The sequence below is a fragment of the Bufo bufo genome, chromosome 3 (assembly GCF_905171765.1).
Source record: "Bufo bufo chromosome 3, aBufBuf1.1, whole genome shotgun sequence".
In the NCBI taxonomy this organism is placed as follows: domain Eukaryota; kingdom Metazoa; phylum Chordata; class Amphibia; order Anura; family Bufonidae; genus Bufo; species Bufo bufo.
In genome coordinates, this window is record NC_053391.1 from 684842811 (window position 1) to 684862471 (window position 19661).

Below are 19661 nucleotides of genomic sequence, written 5' to 3' on the forward strand. Positions count from 1 at the left end.
TACGGCCTCTATCCTGGATACAATATGAGATACGGCCTCTATCCTGGATACAAGATGAGATACGGCCTCTAGCCTGGATACAAGATGAGATACGGCCTCTATCCTGGATACAAGAGAATATACGGCCTCTATCCTGGATACAAGATGAGATACGGCCTCTATCATGGATACAAGATGAGATACGGCCTCTAGCCTGGATACAATATGAGATACGGCCTCTAGCCTGGATACAAGATGAGATACAGCCTCTAGCCTGGATACAAGATGAGATATGGCCTTTAGATTGGATACAAGATGAGATACAGCCTCTAGCCTGGATACAAGATGAGATACGGCCTCTAGCCTGGATACAAGATGAGATACGGCCTCTAGCCTGGATACAAGATAAGATACGGCCTCTAGATTGGATACAAGATGAGATACTGCCTCTAGCCTGGATACAATATGAGATACGGCCTCTAGCCTGGATACAAGATGAGATACGGCCTCTAGCCTGGATACAAGATGAGATATGGCCTTTAGATTGGATACAAGATGAGATACAGCCTCTAGCCTGGATACAAGATGAGATACGGCCTCTAGCCTGGATACAAGATGAGATACGGCCTCTAGCCTGGATACAAGATAAGATACGGCCTCTAGATTGGATACAAGATGAGATACTGCCTCTAGCCTGGATAAAAGATGAGATACGGCCTCTGGCCTGGATACAAGATGAGATATGGCCTCTAGATTGGATACAAGATGAGATACGGCCTCTATCCTGGATACAAGATGAGATACGGCCTCTAGCCTGGATACAAGATGAGATACGGCCTCTAGCCTGGATACAAGATGAGATACAGCCTCTAGCCTGGATACAAGATGAGATATGGCCTTTAGATTGGATACAAGATGAGATACAGCCTCTAGCCTGGATAAAAGATGAGATACGGCCTCTGGCCTGGATACAAGATGAGATATGGCCTTTAGATTGGATACAAGATGAGATACGGCCTCTAGCCTGGATACAAGATGATATACGGCCTCTGGCCTGGATACAAGATGAGATATGGCCTTTAGATTGGACACAAGATGAGATACGGCCTCTAGCCTGGATACAAGATGAGATACGGCCTCTAGCCTGGATACAAGATGACATACGGCCTCTAGCCTGGATACAAGATGAGATACGGCCTCTGGCCTGGGTACAAGATGAGATACGGCCTCTGGCCTGGGTACAAGATGAGATACGGCCTCTGGCCTGGATACAAGATGAGATATGGCCTCTAGATTGGATACAAGATGAGATACGGCCTCTATCCTGGATACAAGATGAGATACAGCCTCTAGCCTGGATACAAGATGAGATACGGCCTCTAGCCTGGATACAAGATGAGATACAGCCTCTAGCCTGGATACAAGATGAGATATGGCCTTTAGATTGGATACAAGATGAGATACAGCCTCTAGCCTGGATAAAAGATGAGATACGGCCTCTGGCCTGGATACAAGATGAGATATGGCCTTTAGATTGGATACAAGATGAGATAAGGCCTCTAGCATGGATACAAGATGATATACGGCCTCTGGCCTGGATACAAGATGAGATATGGCCTTTAGATTGGACACAAGATGAGATACGGCCTCTAGCCTGGATACAAGATGACATACGGCCTCTAGCCTGGATACAAGATGAGATACGGCCTCTAGCCTGGGTACAAGATGAGATACGGCCTCTGGCCTGGGTACAAGATGAGATACGGCCTCTGGCCTGGGTACAAGATGAGATACGGCCTCTGGCCTGGCTACAAGATGAGATACGGCCTCTATCCTCGATACAAGATGAGATATTGCCTCTAGATTGGATACAAGATGAGATACGGCCTCTAGCCTGGATACAAGATGAGATACGGCCTCTGGCCTGGATACAAGATGAGATATGGCCTCTAAATTGGATACAAGATGAGATACGGCCTCTAGCCTGAATACAAGATGAGATAAGGCCTATAGAATGGATACAAGATGAGATACGGCCTCTAGCCTGGATACAAGATGTGATACGGCCTCTATCCTGGATACAAGATGAGATACGGCCTCTAGCCTGGATACAAGATGAGATACGGCCTCTAGCCTGGATACAAGATGAGATACAGCCTCTAGCCTGGATACAAGATGAGGTATGGCCTTTAGATTGGATACAAGATGAGATACAGCCTCTAGCCTGGATACAAGATGAGATACGGCCTCTAGCCTGGATACAAGATGAGATACGGCCTCTAGCCTGGATACAAGATAAGATACAGCCTCTAGATTGGATACAAGATGAGATACTGCCTCTAGCCTGGATAAAAGATGAGATACGGCCTCTGGCCTGGATACAAGATGAGATATGGCCTCTATCCTGGATACAAGATGAGATACGGCCTCTAGCCTGGATACAAGATGAGATACGGCCTCTAGCCTGGATACAAGATGAGATACAGCCTCTAGCCTGGATACAAGATGAGATATGGCCTTTAGATTGGATACAAGATGAGATCCAGCCTCTAGCCTGGATAAAAGATGAGATACGGCCTCTGGCCTGGCTACAAGATGAGATACGGCCTCTGGCCTGGTTACAAGATGAGATACGGCCTCTGGCCTGGCTACAAGATGAGATACGGCCTCTGGCCTGGCTACAAGATGAGATACGGCCTCTGGCCTGGCTACAAGATGAGATACGGCCTCTATCCTGGATACAAGATGAGATATTGCCTCTAGATTGGATACAAGATGAGATACGGCCTCTAGCCTGGATACAAGATGAGATACGGCCTCTGGCCTGGATACAAGATGAGATATGGCCTCTAGATTGGATACAAGATGAGATACGGCCTCTGGCCTGGATACAAGATGAGATATGGCTTCTAGATTGGATACAAGATGAGATACGGCCTCTAGCCTGGATACAAGATGAGATATGGCCTCTAGATTGGATACAAGATCAGATACGGCCTCTAGCCTGAATACAAGATGAGATAAGGCCTATAGAATGGATACAAGATGAGATACGGCCTCTAGCCTGGATACAAGATGTGATACGGCCTCTAGCCTGGATACAAGATGAGATACGGCCTCTGGCCTGGATACAAGATGAGATATGGCCTCTATCCTGGATACAAGATGAGATACGGCCTCTAAATTGGATACAAGATGAGATACGGCCTCTATCCTGGAAACAAGATGAGATATGGCCTCTAGATTGGATACAAGATGAGATATGGCCTCTAGATTGGATACAAGATGAGATACGGCCTCTAGCCTGGATACAAGATGAGATACGGTTGGGCATGGATGGTCAACCTTGGTATTAGCTATTAAGAAACAAAATTAAGGCTGTCTGAAGTTTGGGGGTATTATGTGCTCTATTGGCACTGCTGAGGGACTATGGGCGCTGCGCAGTGGTATTAAGCATGGATTAGCTTTATGTTCCCCACAGGATGGTGGCGCCCCCCTCAGGTAGAGGAAGGAGAAGCACACAGGTCCTCCAAGTCTCCTGAGGAATGTGAAGAAGGTGGAAGTCCCGTCAATGTCCCTCCCACTCCGCAGTGATGATCTGGCCCAGACTGTTATATAAAGTCACATGCAGATGCACATGCTCCCCGCCCCCGCCCAGCTGGAGGGGCCACACTGCACAGAGATCTGATTGGACGACACGTCTTTGATGACCTCAAGACATTCTCCCTTCACCTCATAGGGTTGTATATGGGACCAAGACAAGACATCAGCAGCACAGATCTCTCCTGTGCTGATAGTTTGTTACAATGTAACAGCTTTGAAAAGTTTCTGTACCTAGAATGTTTTAATTCTTTGACATCAAGCAGAAATCTCTAAAATGGCAAAGAATTGGAAAGTTGTAGAAGTTGTAGAACTTTCTATTATACGTTTCAGCTTTATGGGCAGAGGAGATCATTTTAGACAAATGGTTAAAGCACCAGGTCTGTTTGTTTTTTTTTCTTAAAGGGCCAGGACTCTCTCGTGGGTGGGGTCATATGCTAATAACACATGTATAGTGATCCTATTGGCTGGAGGTCTGACAGCGGCTCTCATTACTCCATACTGTGGCTCCCGTGCTGGAGCCGTCATACATGGAGGTCTTGGGGTCCAGATGGTCCCAGAGCACAGGAAAAAGCTGCAGATGTAATAATCCCAAAGGATAAATATCAGCTACCACAGTGCCATGTACGCAGCCAAGTCAGGTCCCATCTCCCAGCTGTCTCCATGCTGGAAGGGCCTCCTATAACAGTGCCAGCGGTGGAATCGCCATAACAATGCCAGCCACAGATCCCCCATAACAGTGCCAGCGGTGGAACTGCCATAACAGTGCCAGCTACAGAGCTCCACATAACAGTGCCAGTAACAGAGCTCCCCATAACAGTACCAGCCAAAGAGCTCCCCATAACAGTACCAGCCACAGAGCTCCACATAACAGTGGCAGCCACAGAGCTCCCCATAGCAGTGTCAGCCACAGAGCTCCACATAACAGTGCCAGTCACAGAGCTCCACATAACAGTGCCAGCTACAGAGCTCCCCAAAACAGTGCCAGATACAGAGCTCCCCATAACAGTGTCAGCCACAGAGCTCCCCATAACAGTACCAGCCACAGAGCTCCACATAACAGTGCCAGCTACAGAGCTCCCCAAAACAGTGCCAGATACAGAGCTCCCCATAACAGTGCCAGTCACAGAGCTCCCCATAACAGTACCAGCCACAGAGCTCCACATAACAGTGCCAGCTACAGAGCTCCCCAAAACAGTGCCAGATACAGAGCTCCCCATAACAGTGTCAGCCACAGAGCTCCCCATAACAGTGCCAGCCACAGAGCTCCCCATAACATTGCCAGCCACAGAGCTCCCCATAACAGTGCCAGCTACAGAGCTCCCCATAACAGTGCCAGTCACAGAGCTCCCCATAACAGTGCCAGCCACAGAGCTCCCCATAACAGTGCCAGTAACAGAGCTCCCCATAACAGTGCCAGCTACAGAGCTCCCCATAACAGTACCACCCACAGAGCTCCCCATAACAGTGCCAGTCACAGAGCTCCACATAACAGTGCCAGCTACAGAGCTCCCCAAAACAGTGCCAGATACAGAGCTCCCCATAACAGTGTCAGCCACAGAGCTCCCCATAACAGTACCAGCCACAGAGCTCCACATAACAGTGCCAGCTACAGAGCTCCCCAAAACAGTGCCAGATACAGAGCTCCCCATAACAGTGCCAGTCACAGAGCTCCCCATAACAGTACCAGCCACAGAGCTCCACATAACAGTGCCAGCTACAGAGCTCCCCAAAACAGTGCCAGATACAGAGCTCCCCATAACAGTGTCAGCCACAGAGCTCCCCATAACAGTACCAGCCACAGAGCTCCACATAACAGTGCCAGCTACAGAGCTCCCCAAAACAGTGCCAGATACAGAGCTCCCCATAACAGTGCCAGTCACAGAGCTCCCCATAACAGTACCAGCCACAGAGCTCCACATAACAGTGCCAGCTACAGAGCTCCCCAAAACAGTGCCAGATACAGAGCTCCCCATAACAGTGTCAGCCACAGAGCTCCCCATAACAGTGCCAGCCACAGAGCTCCCCATAACATTGCCAGCCACAGAGCTCCCCATAACAGTGCCAGCTACAGAGCTCCCCATAACAGTGCCAGTCACAGAGCTCCCCATAACAGTGCCAGCCACAGAGCTCCCCATAACAGTGCCAGTAACAGAGCTCCCCATAACAGTGCCAGCTACAGAGCTCCCCATAACAGTACCACCCACAGAGCTCCCCATAACAGTGCCAGCCACAGAGCTCCCCATAACAGTGCCAGCTACAGAGCTCCCCATAACAGTGCCAGCCACATAGCTCCCCATAACAGTACCACCCACAGAGCTCCCCATAACAGTGCCAGCCACAGAGCTCCCCATAACAGTGCCAGCAACAGAGCTCCCCATAACAGTGCCAGCCACAGAGCTCCCCATAACAGTGCCAGCCACAGAGCTCCCCATAACAGTACCAGCCACAGAGCTCCCCATAACAGTGCCAGCCACAGAGCTCCCCATAACAGTGCCAGCCACAGAGCTCCCCATAACAGTGCCAGCCACAGAGCTCCCCATAACAGTGCCAGCCACAGAGCTCCCCATAACAGTGCCAGTAACAGAGCTCCACATAACATTGGCAGTAACAGAGCTCCCCATAACAGTGCCAGTCACAGAGCTCCACATAACAGTGCCAGACACAGAGCTCCCCATAACAGTGCCAGCCACAGAGCTCCCCATAACAGTGCCAGCCACAGAGCTCCCCATAACAGTGCCAGCCACAGAGCTCCCCATAACAGTGCCAGTAACAGAGCTCCACATAACAGTGCCAGTCACAGAGCTCCACATAACAGTGCCAGTAACAGAGCTCCCCATAACAGTGCCAATAACAGAGCTCCCCATAACAGTGCCAGTAACAGAGCTCCCCATAACAGTGCCAATAACAGAGCTCCACATAACAGTGCCAGTAACAGAGCTCCCCATAACAGTGCCAGCCACAGAGCTCCCCATAACAGTGCCAATAACAGAGCTCCACATAACAGTGCCAATAACAGAGCTCCCCATAACAGTGCCAGCCACAGAGCTCCCCATAACAGTGCCAGCAACAGAGCTCCCCATAACAGTGCCAGCCACAGAGCTCCCCATAACAATGCCAGCCACAGAGCTCCCCATAACAGTGCCAGTCACAGAGCTCCCCATAACAGTGCCAGCCACAGAGCTCCCCATAACAGTGCCAGCCACAGAGCTCCCCATAACATTGCCAGCCACAGAGCTCCCCATAACAGTGCCAGCCACAGAGCTCCCCATAACAGTGCCAGCCACAGAGCTCCCCATAACAGTGCCAGTAACAGAGCTCCCCATAACAGTGCCAGATACAGAGCTCCCCATAACAGTGCCAGCCACAGAGCTCCCCATAACAGTGCCAGCCACAGAGCTCCCCATAACAGTGCCAGTAACAGAGCTCCCCATAACAGTGCCAGTAACAGAGCTCCACATAACAGTGCCAGTAACAGAGCTCCCCATAACAGTGCCAGCCACAGAGCTCCCCATAACAGTGCCAGTAACAGAGCTCCACATAACAGTGCCAGTAACAGAGCTCCCCATAACAGTGCCAGCCACAGAGCTCCCCATAACAGTACCAGTAACAGAGCTCCCCATAACCGTGCCAGACACAGAGCTCCACATAACAGTGCCAGACACAGAGCTCCCCATAACAGTGCCAGCCACAGAGCTCCCCATAACAGTGCCAGCCACAGAGCTCCCCATAACAGTGCCAGCCACAGAGCTCCGCATAACAGTGCCAGTAACAGAGCTCCCCATAACAGTGCCAATAACAGAGCTCCCCATAACAGTGCCAGCCACAGAGCTCCCCATAACAGTGCCAGCCACAGAGCTCCCCATAACAGTGCCAGTAACAGAGCTCCACATAACAGTGCCAGTAACAGAGCTCCCCATAACAGTGCCAGCCACAGAGCTCCCCATAACAGTACCAGTAACAGAGCTCCCCATAACCGTGCCAGACACAGAGCTCCACATAACAGTGCCAGACACAGAGCTCCCCATAACAGTGCCAGCCACAGAGCTCCCCATAACAGTGCCAGCCACAGAGCTCCCCATAACAGTGCCAGCCACAGAGCTCCGCATAACAGTGCCAGTAACAGAGCTCCCCATAACAGTGCCAATAACAGAGCTCCCCATAACAGTGCCAATAACAGAGCTCCCCATAACAGTGCCAATAACAGAGCTCCACATAACAATGCCAGCCACAGAGCTCCCCATAACAGTGCCAATAACAGAGCTCCCCATAACAGTGCCAATAACAGAGCTCCCCATAACAGTGCCAGCCACAGAGCTCCCCATAACAGTGCCAATAACAGAGCTCCACATAACAGTGCCAGTAACAGAGCTCCCCATAACAGTGCCAATAACAGAGCTCCCCATAACAGTGCCAATAACAGAGCTCCCCATAACAGTGCCAGTAACAGAGGTCCACATAACAGTGCCAGCCACAGAGCTCCCCATAACAGTGCCAGTAACAGAGCTCCCCATAACAGTGCCAGCCACAGAGCTCCCCATAACAATGCCAGTCACAGAGCTCCCCATAACAATGGCACTTGAATGTGGTCCACGATCCACATCCGACGGTCCGCACCGCAGAAAAGTAGTGCATGCACTACTTTTTTGCGGTGCGGAGGCACGGACAGAAAACGGGCTTCCGATCCATGCCTCCGTTCTGCACCGCACCGAATCTCCCAGATTGCGGACCCATTCAAGTGAATGGGTCCGCATCCGTGGTGCGGGGTGCACGCGGCTGGTGCCCGTGTATTGCAGACCCGCTGCATGCGGGCCGCAATACAGCCACGGCCGGGCATCGGCCATGTGCATGAGCTCTAACAGTGACACACACAGAGCTCCCCCAAAAAGTGCCAGCCACTGAGCTCTCCATAACCGTGCCAGCCATGGGACTCCAATAATAGTGCCAGCCACAGTGATCCCCATAAAAATGCCAGCCGCAGAGCTCCACATAACATTGTAAACCAAACACGTCACTATGAAAGCATGCCAGCAACAGCGTACCAGTGCCACCAACACCCCCCCCCCTTCCCATACAGTACCAGCTAGCTACAAAGCCACCACATAGTGCCAGCCATACAGCCGTATACAGACCAATATGGAGTGAGTCACACAGCTCCATACAATGCCAACCACATAGCCCCTAATAGTGCCATAGAGTGTCACAGACAGAGTGCCAGCCGCTTGCTTGTATCTGGGCACACAATAGTGCCAACCATGGGCCTTGTTCACACACGATCAGTATTTGTAAGCCAAAACCTACAGAGAAAAGATATAATAGAAATATGTGAGCGTCTTCTGGCACAAATACTGACCAAATACTGACCAAATACTGACATTGTGAGTGGTTCAGTACTACACTGAGCAAGCTGCGCCAAATGTATCATATACGAGGCTGCGCCATTATTGCCTTTATCTGCATACAGATACATTATATTATTACATGGAGGGGACATCAGCACGTTCTGATATGAGGCGACAGGGCGGTCCGCTGTGTGTGAATGGGTCGTATTCATCACCCTCCCTGCGGTTCTCCGCACAGAATGGCAGCTTGTTCTAGACTTTTCTCAGAGAACTGTCCAGAAGTAACGGCTCCTCTGCTCTTACACCCAGATCTCTCTTATATAGCAGATGTAGCAGAGCTGAATATGTCACCTGTTTGTTTTGTGCGCGCAGATAACACTCCATGCTGCAAAACCATGGAGGCTTTTACTAAATGGTGCAGAGTCACTAGGTTTTTTTTGCCGGCGGAATTTGGTGCGCCGAATCTGCCTCTCATTGTGGCAGCGATTTATAGCCGCAACCGTCCTTTCGTTGGGCAGCGCCTGGACGACACTGAAATTGAAAAACCGCGTCAGTTTCTGCTGCGGAATACACACCGGGTTTTGTCTTTGCAAACTAGTCCTTAAATTCTGGATGTTAGGCCTCTTTTTCACACGACGTTTTTTTTTTTTTCGTTTACGGGCCGTTTTTTGCGTTCCGTATACGGAACCATTCATTTCAATGGTTCCTCGAAAAAAACGGAATGTACTCTGTATGCATTCCGTTTCCGTATTTCCGTTCCGTTGAAAGATAGAACGTGTCCTATTATTGGCCGCAAATCACGTCCTGTGGCTCCATTCAACTCAATGGTTCCGCAAAAAAAACGGAACACATACGGAAATGCATCCGTATGTCTTCCGTATCCGTTCCGTTTTTTGCGGAACCTTCTATTGAAAATTTTATGTCCAGCCCAATTAATCTATACTGTATACGGAAAAACGGAACGGAAACAGAAACACAACGGAAACAAAAAACTGAACAACGGATCCGTTTAAAACGGACTGCAAAACAATCTGCAATCCTAGAGTAAAAATCACATAGGGGTTGTGTTAAACTACCAACTCAACACTGCTACATATGAGTGTGACTGCATCTGAAAGGCTTTACCTGTATCACTTCTTTACCTCTGTCAAACCCAGCTCAGCTACATTGGACAGCCTTATCTGCTGTATCTTACAACCTATAAGCAATTCCACAACTGTCAAACTCAGCTCTACTACATCTAACAGCCACTTCAATTGCATCTCACAGCTCTGATAGAAGCTCAGTTCTTTTGTATCTGTCACATCTTACACACTCAGTACCACCACATTTGACAAACTCAGCTCTTCTACCATCTAGTCTTCCAAAAAATTGTTCATTTTGTTCCTTATCTCAGTCCTGGGGTTTTTAGTCTGGGGAGGATTTGGCATCTGGAAGAAGAGGAGGAGAAACTGGAGGAGCTGCTCTGTGCTGCTTCCCACTCCCTGCAGAGTAGTGAAAACGTGGCAGTGTGGGGGAGGAAGGCCAGAAAACTTCTAGAATCTATACACAGTCCCTGGTTACAGCTGTGAGGTTAGATGGGGTTGCGGTGAATGATGAAACCCACCGTACTCACATGCAAAGCAGTTACTTACAGATGTAGCAGAGCTGGGCTAGTCAGATCTAGTAGGGCATTCATTTTCACAAATAGCAAGGTTGAGTTTGCCAAATGTAGCAGTGCCAAGTGTGTGATACAGCAAAGCTGAGCTCATAATAGGTGCCAACTGGGTTGGTGTTGTCCAATACAGAAGATCTAGCAAGGTTATGTTTTTTTCTGATATAGCAGTGTTGAGCTTGTTGGGTGTATGGGATCTGAGTTTGTCAGATGTAGCAGGGCTGAGTGTGTTGATTACTGTAGACCTGAGTTTGCTGGTTTTCATTTTGCAGCCATTTGATGTGAGTTTGTCAGCTGAAGCACAGTTCAGCTTGATAATGCAAGCTGCTTAGATGTAGCAGTACTGAACGTGTTGCATTCATTTGAGTTGATCTTGAGTTTGCAGGAGCAGCAGAGCAGAGTTCATCTATCTGTCCTCTATGGGCATCTACTGGAAGTGGTGCTGAGCCTCACAGGACACACCACGGTGACAGGAGTAGTGACTAATGACATACGTAGCTCAGCTACATCAGCTGGTGGTACTGGAAGGCCTGACATACTTGCAGTGCATGCTGGGAGTTGTGATCCTCAGGCACCGTTTATGTGGCCTTATTGTATTTGTACAGCTGTTGTCATCTTCATCCCAGGAGAGTGAAGAGTCTGTTCACACCAGTCCGTGCCGAGAGAGGGTCGCTATATACCAGCTGTACGCTCATTTATGGATGTGGAGTCTATTTTCTACAAACATATTCAAAGGTTTACCAATACCGCTATATACCTACATATAATACCGCTATATACATACATATAATACCGCTATATACCTACATATAATACCGCTATATAACTACATATAATACCGCTATATACCTACATATAATACCGCTATATACCTACATATAATACCGCTATATAACTACATATAATACCGCTATATACCTACATATAATACTGCTATATAACTACATATAATACCGCTATATACCTACATATAATACCGCTATATACCTACATATAATACCGCTATATAACTACATATAATACCGCTATATACCTACATATAATACCGCTATATACCTACATATAATACCGCTATATACCTACATATAATACCGCTATATACCTACATATAATACCGCTATATAACTACATATAATACCGCTATATACCTACATATAATACCGCTATATACCTACATATAATACCGCTATATAACTACATATAATACCGCTATATACCTACATATAATACCGCTATATACCTACATATAATACCGCTATATAACTACATATAATACCGCTATATACCCACATATCTATCCATAGACACCTATAAATACTGATATATACCCACATATACCAATATACATATTATATATCCATATATATATATATCCATAAATATATCCCCTTATATGCCTATACGCACACACACTACGCCGGCTCAGTGGTTAGCTCTGGGGTCCTGGGTTCGAATCCGACCAAGGACCAAGGACAACATGTGCATGGAGTTTGTATGTTCTCCCCGTGTTTGCGTGGGTTTCCTCCGGGTTCTCCGGTTTCCTCCAGGTTCTCCGGTTTCCTCCAGGTTCTCCGGTTTCCTCCAGGTTCTCCGGTTTCCTCCAGGTTCTCCGGTTTCCTCCCGCACTCCAAAGAAATAATGATAGGGGGTTTAGATTGTGAGCCCCATTAGGGGACAGCGTGACGCGAATGTCTTTAAAGCGCTGCGGAATATGTCAGCGCTATATAAGTGCGTATAATAATAAATATGGCCGTACATACTATATTGTTTACTCTAAGCAGTGCATCTTACAGAGTGAAAACTGATGAGCGCTTCCATCACAGGAGCGGTGAATGTAGCAACCCTGGTGCTGACTATACTCACATAATCCCTGGCCTTCTGTGACAGGGGTCTGATCTGAGGTCTGTCCATAAATACCAATATATACCCGTAGGGTATATACCCACACACATAAAGCTAAAGCTCAGCTCTGATTGGTTCCTATGGGCAGCCTCGCTGATCGTCTCCCCTCTACCATTTACAACAGCAACCAATCAGAGCTGAGCTTTTATTTCTTAAACTACACTGGAAATATGAAAGCTGAGCTCTGATTGGTGGCTAGGATCAACAAAAAATAGTCTTGCTTGTTTGTCTCCCCTCCTCCACTCACAACACGTGCACATGCATGCTCGGCTGAGTCCAGAGTGAATGTGTATGGAAGGGATCGGGAGAGGAAGCTGTCGGGCCGCGGTAATCTCACGTGTATGGCCGGCTTTAGGCCTAGTCCCTTACATCTATATGTCTATGGAGCAGATAACCACCACTGAGGTCACACGTGGCCAGTTGATCATGGAGTTTAGTCCAGCGTCAGGGGGATGTCTTAAGACTTTTACAAGACCACCACCCCCATCCTCTCTACCCCTGGGGGGTAATGCACAGACGTCTGGGATATTCTCGTCAGGTGTTCAAATAAAGCCAGCACTTTCCTTATATCATCCTAGAGCGAGAACATCTGTGATGTGGAGGGGCCCAGATTGGATGGTGAGACCATAGAGTGAAGGAGCCAGAACCCGTGTATTGTGGAACCGCCGTACGTGGCCCGCAGCACGGGGGCGCGGGGCCCTTACGTTCATGCGAACAAGCCCTTAGACCGGTCTAGATTGCTGAGCTATGAGCTGCTGTTTGTCAGGATACTTGAAGACTGATGATTCCAAGTGAATGGCAGAAATTATCGAAGATCATGCAGATCGTGGTGGAACCCGGCAGCATGTGTTCAATTTCCCTGCAGCGCCACCACAGGAGAAACAAAGCATTACATGATGACACCCATTGAAAGGAAGGTGCTGGACATGGAGACTACACAAATCATGACAGCTCTGTGTACCATGGCGGAAAATGTTCACCGTGGGTCATGTGACACCTGTGACATCACAACGGTCCAAGGATACAGACGCGCAGGATAATAGGGATACTACTCAATATTCAATACAGAAGCAATTATCCAAAGAAACTACTGTAAGTGACGTCACCGCTGGCATGGAAGGGGTGCCTGGCCCTTGGGCACATTCTGTCCCTGGGGGAAGCTTGAAGACCAAGGGCCCCAATGTGAAATCTGTAACGTGGCCTCAAACTGCCACGTGCCATTTATACTACTGGTGCCTTGTTTTATGGCAGGGGGTCCTTCGGGGCCCCTCAGGCGCCAGATCCAAAGTGCAACTACTACGCTGCCCCCTATAGATTATATTACAGTAAGTTGCATCATAAAGAAGCAGATATGAGAATCACATATTATAGAGGCAACCAATATACACCACAAAAAGAACCTATAAGTGGCACAAGCCTGGGCGATGCCAGGGCGGGCACCTCATCAGGTCTGCCTTCCAGCTCAGAACAATCCTATGATGCCACATTGTCAGGGCTTAGATGGAAGGAGCTGAGGAATTTTAGGGGCTGTCTCGAGCAGGGAGGGAGTCAGGAGGAGGGCCGGAGGAGGGGGGCATCAAACTTCTCCCATCTATAAAAAAAAAACTTTTCCAGACTTCCAGAACTTTCCACTGCTGGGTATATAGGCAGAGCTGCGGGAGCACTGGGCAGCAGAACCACAGGCAGAGAGGACAAGGACACTTGGAGAGAGAGAGGTCACCTCCGCAGCTTCTCCTGACAAGGTGGGTTCAGCTCTGCTACATTTGCTGACATTGCTGAATGGCCTCCAAATACTGGGATTATCTGCACAGGGCAGACTGACTGCTGTACTGAGCTCTACTGAGGGGCCTACAGTGTAATGCAGGCTAGGATGTACACACTGCAACAATGTAGCTGGAATACACGAAATATGCCCTCTCTTCTGAACTGCAACGACGTAACTATAATACACGAAATATGTCATCTCTTCTGCACTGCAACAATGTAGATATAATACACGAAATATGTCAGCTCTTCTGCACTGCAACAATGTAGATATAATACATGAAATATGTCAGCTCTTCTGCACTGCAACAATGTAGCTAAAATACACAAAATGTGTCATCTCTTCTGCACTGCAACGACGTAACTATAATACACGAAATATGTCATCTCTTCTGCACTGCAACAATGTAGATATAATACACAAAATGTCAGCTCTTCTGCACTGCAACGACGTAGATATAATACACGAAATATGTCAGCTCTTCTGCACTGCAACAATGTAGATATAATACACAAAATATGTCAGCTCTTCTGCAGAGCAACAATGTAGACGTAGCGTTTCAATGCAGAATATATAATTTGTGTAACTAGTTACTACATTGTGACAATGTAGACGTGGCTCTTCCATAGAGAATATCAATGTACTAGTTACTGCACTGTAACAATGTAGACGCAGAGTTTCCATGGGTATCTGAAATTAGTGATGTTTTCTGCCCTGTAACAATGTATCTAGGTCCTAGGTATTGCTACAATGTACCTCGGTTTCCATGCAGTATAGATCACATATCAAATCCCTCCTAGTGGTTAGAGTCCACCCAAAGGGCATTAGAGACTGCAATGATGGACTGAATAAGGGGCAAGGATTTGCCTCCCTGCCACATCAGCACCCCCCATCCTCTGCGCCCCCCCTCCCCATCCTCTGCGCCCCCCCCATGACATACTCTACAGACTTGAATCAGATTTCATGTGTTTCCTCTGGATTTTGGCTTCATGTGTCTGTCTCTTTCAGAATGAAAATTGCAAACCTTGAACTCACTATGAAACTCTTTAAAGGTATCTGAACCTTCTCTTAATATTCAGTGTGTGATCCCCACTGAGGCAGTACATGTGCACCGGCCCGAAGCGGTGCACACCGGGGCTCATTATAGCTCCAGGCCTCAGGTTTTCTTCTGCGTCTGGGTGGAGCCCTTGGATGTAATCCAATAATCTAGTTGTCTTTTTTTTTCTCTGTTACAATCACGGTTTTGTAATTCAGCCATTTTTTTTTTTTTCATTGTGCTTTTTTCAAGTATCATAACCCTTTTTTTTTTTTTTTTTTTAATATTACATTAATCATTTATTATAATAAACATATACCTTTTTTTGTAAGAAGTACATTTTTAAATTCCTTTTTATATTTATTACTTTTGTAAGTTATTTCATTTTTATTGCATTTATTAAAATTCATTTTGCATTTTCATGCATCCATTAAAAGATGTTTCAATAGTGCATTTTTAAGGGGCATTTTTTAAAAGTTCTTTATTTTATTATAATGATATATTTTTATTACTTTTCATTTGGTATCATTTTTTATATTTTTTTAAGATTTATTTTAGTTTAGTATGTTAACTATTATTATTTTTTTAAATTGATGATTGAATATATTTATTCCCTTTTAAATGATTTAACATATTTTTTGACATTTTTTAATTTTTTTTATTTTTTTTTGCATACATTTACAGTGCCTTCACATATTTTATCACAGAAAATTTCTCCAACTGAAAAAATGCTCCGTTCATGTGAATAGGTTTGTTTTTGAAGGGAAGCATGTGGATTGCTGCAAGCCTCATTGAGATGAATGGAACTGATTTTCAGACGCAGTAAAATCTGCCACGTGTGAACTCCCTCAGCAAAACAACCACCACTGTCTGAACATTTTTCTGCGTGACTACTCCTTCTGAATTTATTTTCCAACTCATTTTTGGCCTGGAGGTCAAAAACAAGTCTGGTGTAAACAGCAGCATTAATTAGTCCCCTCAGGCAGTGATGGGATTAGGCTTGTCTGCAGGAAGCAGTGACACATCAGGGTTGGGCGCCAGTGATGTATTATCATCTGCTACACTTCCATAATGTCATATTTTATAATCATAGACCAGCAGGAGAAGCCTCAGACTAGACGAAATATTATATCAATTGTAATTCTGCAAAACTTAACTTAAATAAAACTCTTGAGAAAAAAGTGAAGAAAAACATTCAAAAACATTCTTTACTTCACCAATTATGAAGGCCGGTAGTTTTAAAAATAATGGTTACTGAGCGTTCTACTCTTTTCTCTCATAGGAATACACTGCCGTTGCCTACATTTGACACCACCATGTGGATGATAAAGTTCTTGGCTCTTGGCCTCCTCTTTGCTGTGGATGCAGCAGTCGATAAGAAGGCGGTAAAGAAAGCAGCCAAGGAGGCTCCAGTAGAGAGGAAGATCAGTGATCAAGCCAACACGCTGGCTGACAAGAGCACAGGCCTTGCCTTCAATCTCTACCACACCATGGCCAAGGATAAGAAGGTCGACAACATCCTACTTTCACCTGTGGTGGTGGCCTCATCTCTTGGTCTGGTTAACCTGGCCGGTAAATCCAGCACTGCCGCCCAGGCCAAGGCTGTTCTGAGTGTTGACAAGCTGAGCGACGACCACATCCACGCTGGGCTCTCTGAGCTTCTCAACGAAGTCAGCAACTCTACAGCTCGCAACGTCACCTGGAAAATTGGAAACAGGCTCTACGGTCCAAGTTCCATCAGCTTCTCCGATGACTTTGTGAAGAACAGCAAGAAACATTACAACTATGAACACTCCAAGATCAACTTCCGAGACAAGAGAAGTGCCCTGAAGTCAATCAATGAGTGGGCAGCGAAGACAACTGATGGCAAGCTTCCTGAGGTGACCAGTGATGTGGAGAAGACCGATGGTGCCCTTATTGTCAACGCTATGTTCTTCAAACGTAAGTAGTCCAATCCAGTGAGATTTGGTCATATAATGTACAGGGTTACAAAAATTCAACCTAACCGATATATGTTCTGTTCCACTTTATAGCCCACTGGGATGAAAAATTCCACCACCAGATGGTTGACAACCGTGGCTTCATGGTGACCCGTTCCTTCACTGTCTCTGTTCCCATGATGCATCGCACAGGTATGTCACTTCAGCGTAAAGAGTGATCCTTTCAGCTTATGCTTCCTTTTTTATTAGATACTCAATAGTAATGTTTTCTTTCAGGATTGTACAACTATTATGAGGATGAGACCAACACTCTTCAAATCCTGGAGATGCCCCTGGCCCACAAGTTGTCCAACATGATTATCATTATGCCCTACCATGTGGAACCCCTGGAGAGAGTGGAGAAACTCCTGACCAGAGAGCAGGTGAAGACATGGATTGGAAAGCTGCAGAAGAGAGCAGTGGCTGTGTCTCTGCCCAAGGTCATCATGGAAGTCAGCCATGATCTTCAGGTAGGTTCCAGTTTAGCACAATACATGGCCAACATGCTACCTTTGTTGACTTGTCATGTTCCCCAAGTTCAACCGTATGTTCTACACAACCATGAGACAAGAGTCATGTAAGAGATGTTGTAGACCACAAGGAACTTCTCACAACATTACATAAGTTGAAATGGACCATTGGTAATTCCAATAAATCATGGTCACATCTTAGAGGATATTTACTGAGTTGAATACATGGGTCACTAGATAATTTTGGTTGAACAGCTTGTGCACTTGAACATCTTCTTAAGAAGGATTCTATGCTTTTCTTCTAGAAACACTTAGGAGAACTTGGTCTTACTGAAGCCATTGACAAATCCAAGGCTGACCTTTCCAAGATCTCTGGAAAGAAAGACCTCTACCTGGCCAACCTCTTCCATGCTGCTGCCCTAGAATGGGACACCGAAGGCAACCCTTTTGATGCCGACATCTATGCCAAAGAAGAGCTGAAGAGCCCCAAGCTCTTCTATGCAGATCACCCCTATGTCTTCCTCATCAATGACAACAAGACAGACTCTATCCTATTCATTGGTAGATTGGTCAGACCAAAGGGTGATAAGATGCGTGATGAATTATAGTACCAAAAAGTGATGGGGCTTCATGGGGGGAGGGTTGGGTAGTTTTAAAAAATTCTGTTATTGAAAGGATAACAAAACATCTTGATGCAACTTGGTATTGAACATCCTGAAATGTTTACATCGAGTTAACATTCCACCAAAGCAAAGATAGTTCCATGGTAGGCCTAGATGCAGGATCTTTGGCTTAATCTAGGTTCATGTAAACCTCACAAGGTTAACCAAAACTTGGTTGACTACAAGGGTTACTGTACATGAGGAGTTGAGGGTCTCGAGATGGTGCTAAGTTTATATGGATCTCTGAGTAGCACCACTGGAATTACAGCAGGGCCTCCAAGATTTGCTTTGGGTGTCCTATCAGATGCAGGAAGCTGACTCTTCTTTCCCCTATTTCAGGGGATTTAGATCTGTTGAAGCTGTCCGAAATGCATGTGTCATGTACAAGGGCAGCACTCAACCACCAACTATGCAATCACTCTGAGCACCGAGTGTGGTGCAGGTGGATTTTTTGAGGTTGTGTGTGTTTGTGGGATGGGGTGGAGTGGGGGTGGGGGTGGGGGTTGGAATAAAAGGTCTTATTTAACAAAAAAATGTGAAAACAAATATAAAAAAAAGGGGATTTTGAATTACTTTCACCATGTGGATTCACAAAATCTTTAATTTGTAAAAGTTACAAACGGTTTGGACTGATGCGCCTGCGATTCATTTTGCAATAAACTGAAAAACATAAAAATTCTTTGTCTATTGTGTGTGTTTTTTAATCTTCATCTCCCCTCTCTGTTTAGTCCCCTCTCTTATTATTGTATATTTTGCTCCCATAGTGACACCCCTGTTCTACCCGTGCACTTGAATTGGTACCCGAAGGGTAGGCATTCCTACTTTGAACTACATGACATGCATCCTGGGAGCAAGTCATGCATAAGCCATCCCCCATAACATGAACGCAAGACATATATTACAAATTTAGCTTTGCAATTGTGTACCTTTAAAAAAAAAAAAAAAAAAAATGAATGTCACAATAGCGCCACCTTTCAATTCAGGCTATGATAGGTATTGCAGCTGGAATAATTTTTTTCACATATACACATTTGAGGTTCGGTGCCTTACTGCTCTGGCCTTGCATTAGTTTTAAATCATCTTGACCACTGTCCCTTATTAGAGAAGTTGGCTCATCTCAGACATGGACAGAATAGGTGCAGGTTCACCGCTATGGGAGTTCCAAAAATAGCCAAGCGCCAGCTCACCTGCTTCTTGCAGTGCCATAGCGGTGTATGGAGAAGCGCTTGTGCGGTGCTCTCTCTATTCACCGCTATGGTTCTGCAGATAGGT

The 19661-nt window shown here is 46.4% G+C and overlaps 1 protein-coding gene across 2 annotated transcripts; it reads left to right on the forward strand.

The window, feature by feature from the left end:
• Nucleotides 1-14063: 14063 nt before the first annotated feature.
• Nucleotides 14064-19067, forward strand: SERPINH1 (serpin family H member 1). Of its 2 annotated transcripts, XM_040426475.1 has the most exons (6): nucleotides 14093-14219; nucleotides 15251-15294; nucleotides 16561-17219; nucleotides 17312-17410; nucleotides 17495-17727; nucleotides 18033-19067. In XM_040426475.1, the coding sequence occupies exons 3-6, from the start codon at nucleotides 16595-16597 to the stop codon at nucleotides 18333-18335; spliced, it is 1260 nt and encodes a 419-aa protein (XP_040282409.1). In that variant the 5' UTR covers nucleotides 14093-14219; nucleotides 15251-15294; nucleotides 16561-16594; the 3' UTR covers nucleotides 18336-19067. The 2 variants fall into 2 exon arrangements, with proteins under 2 accessions (XP_040282407.1, XP_040282409.1); XM_040426473.1 differs by lacking the exon at nucleotides 15251-15294 and having other exon boundaries at nucleotides 14064-14219.
• Nucleotides 19068-19661: the final 594 nt, after the last annotated feature.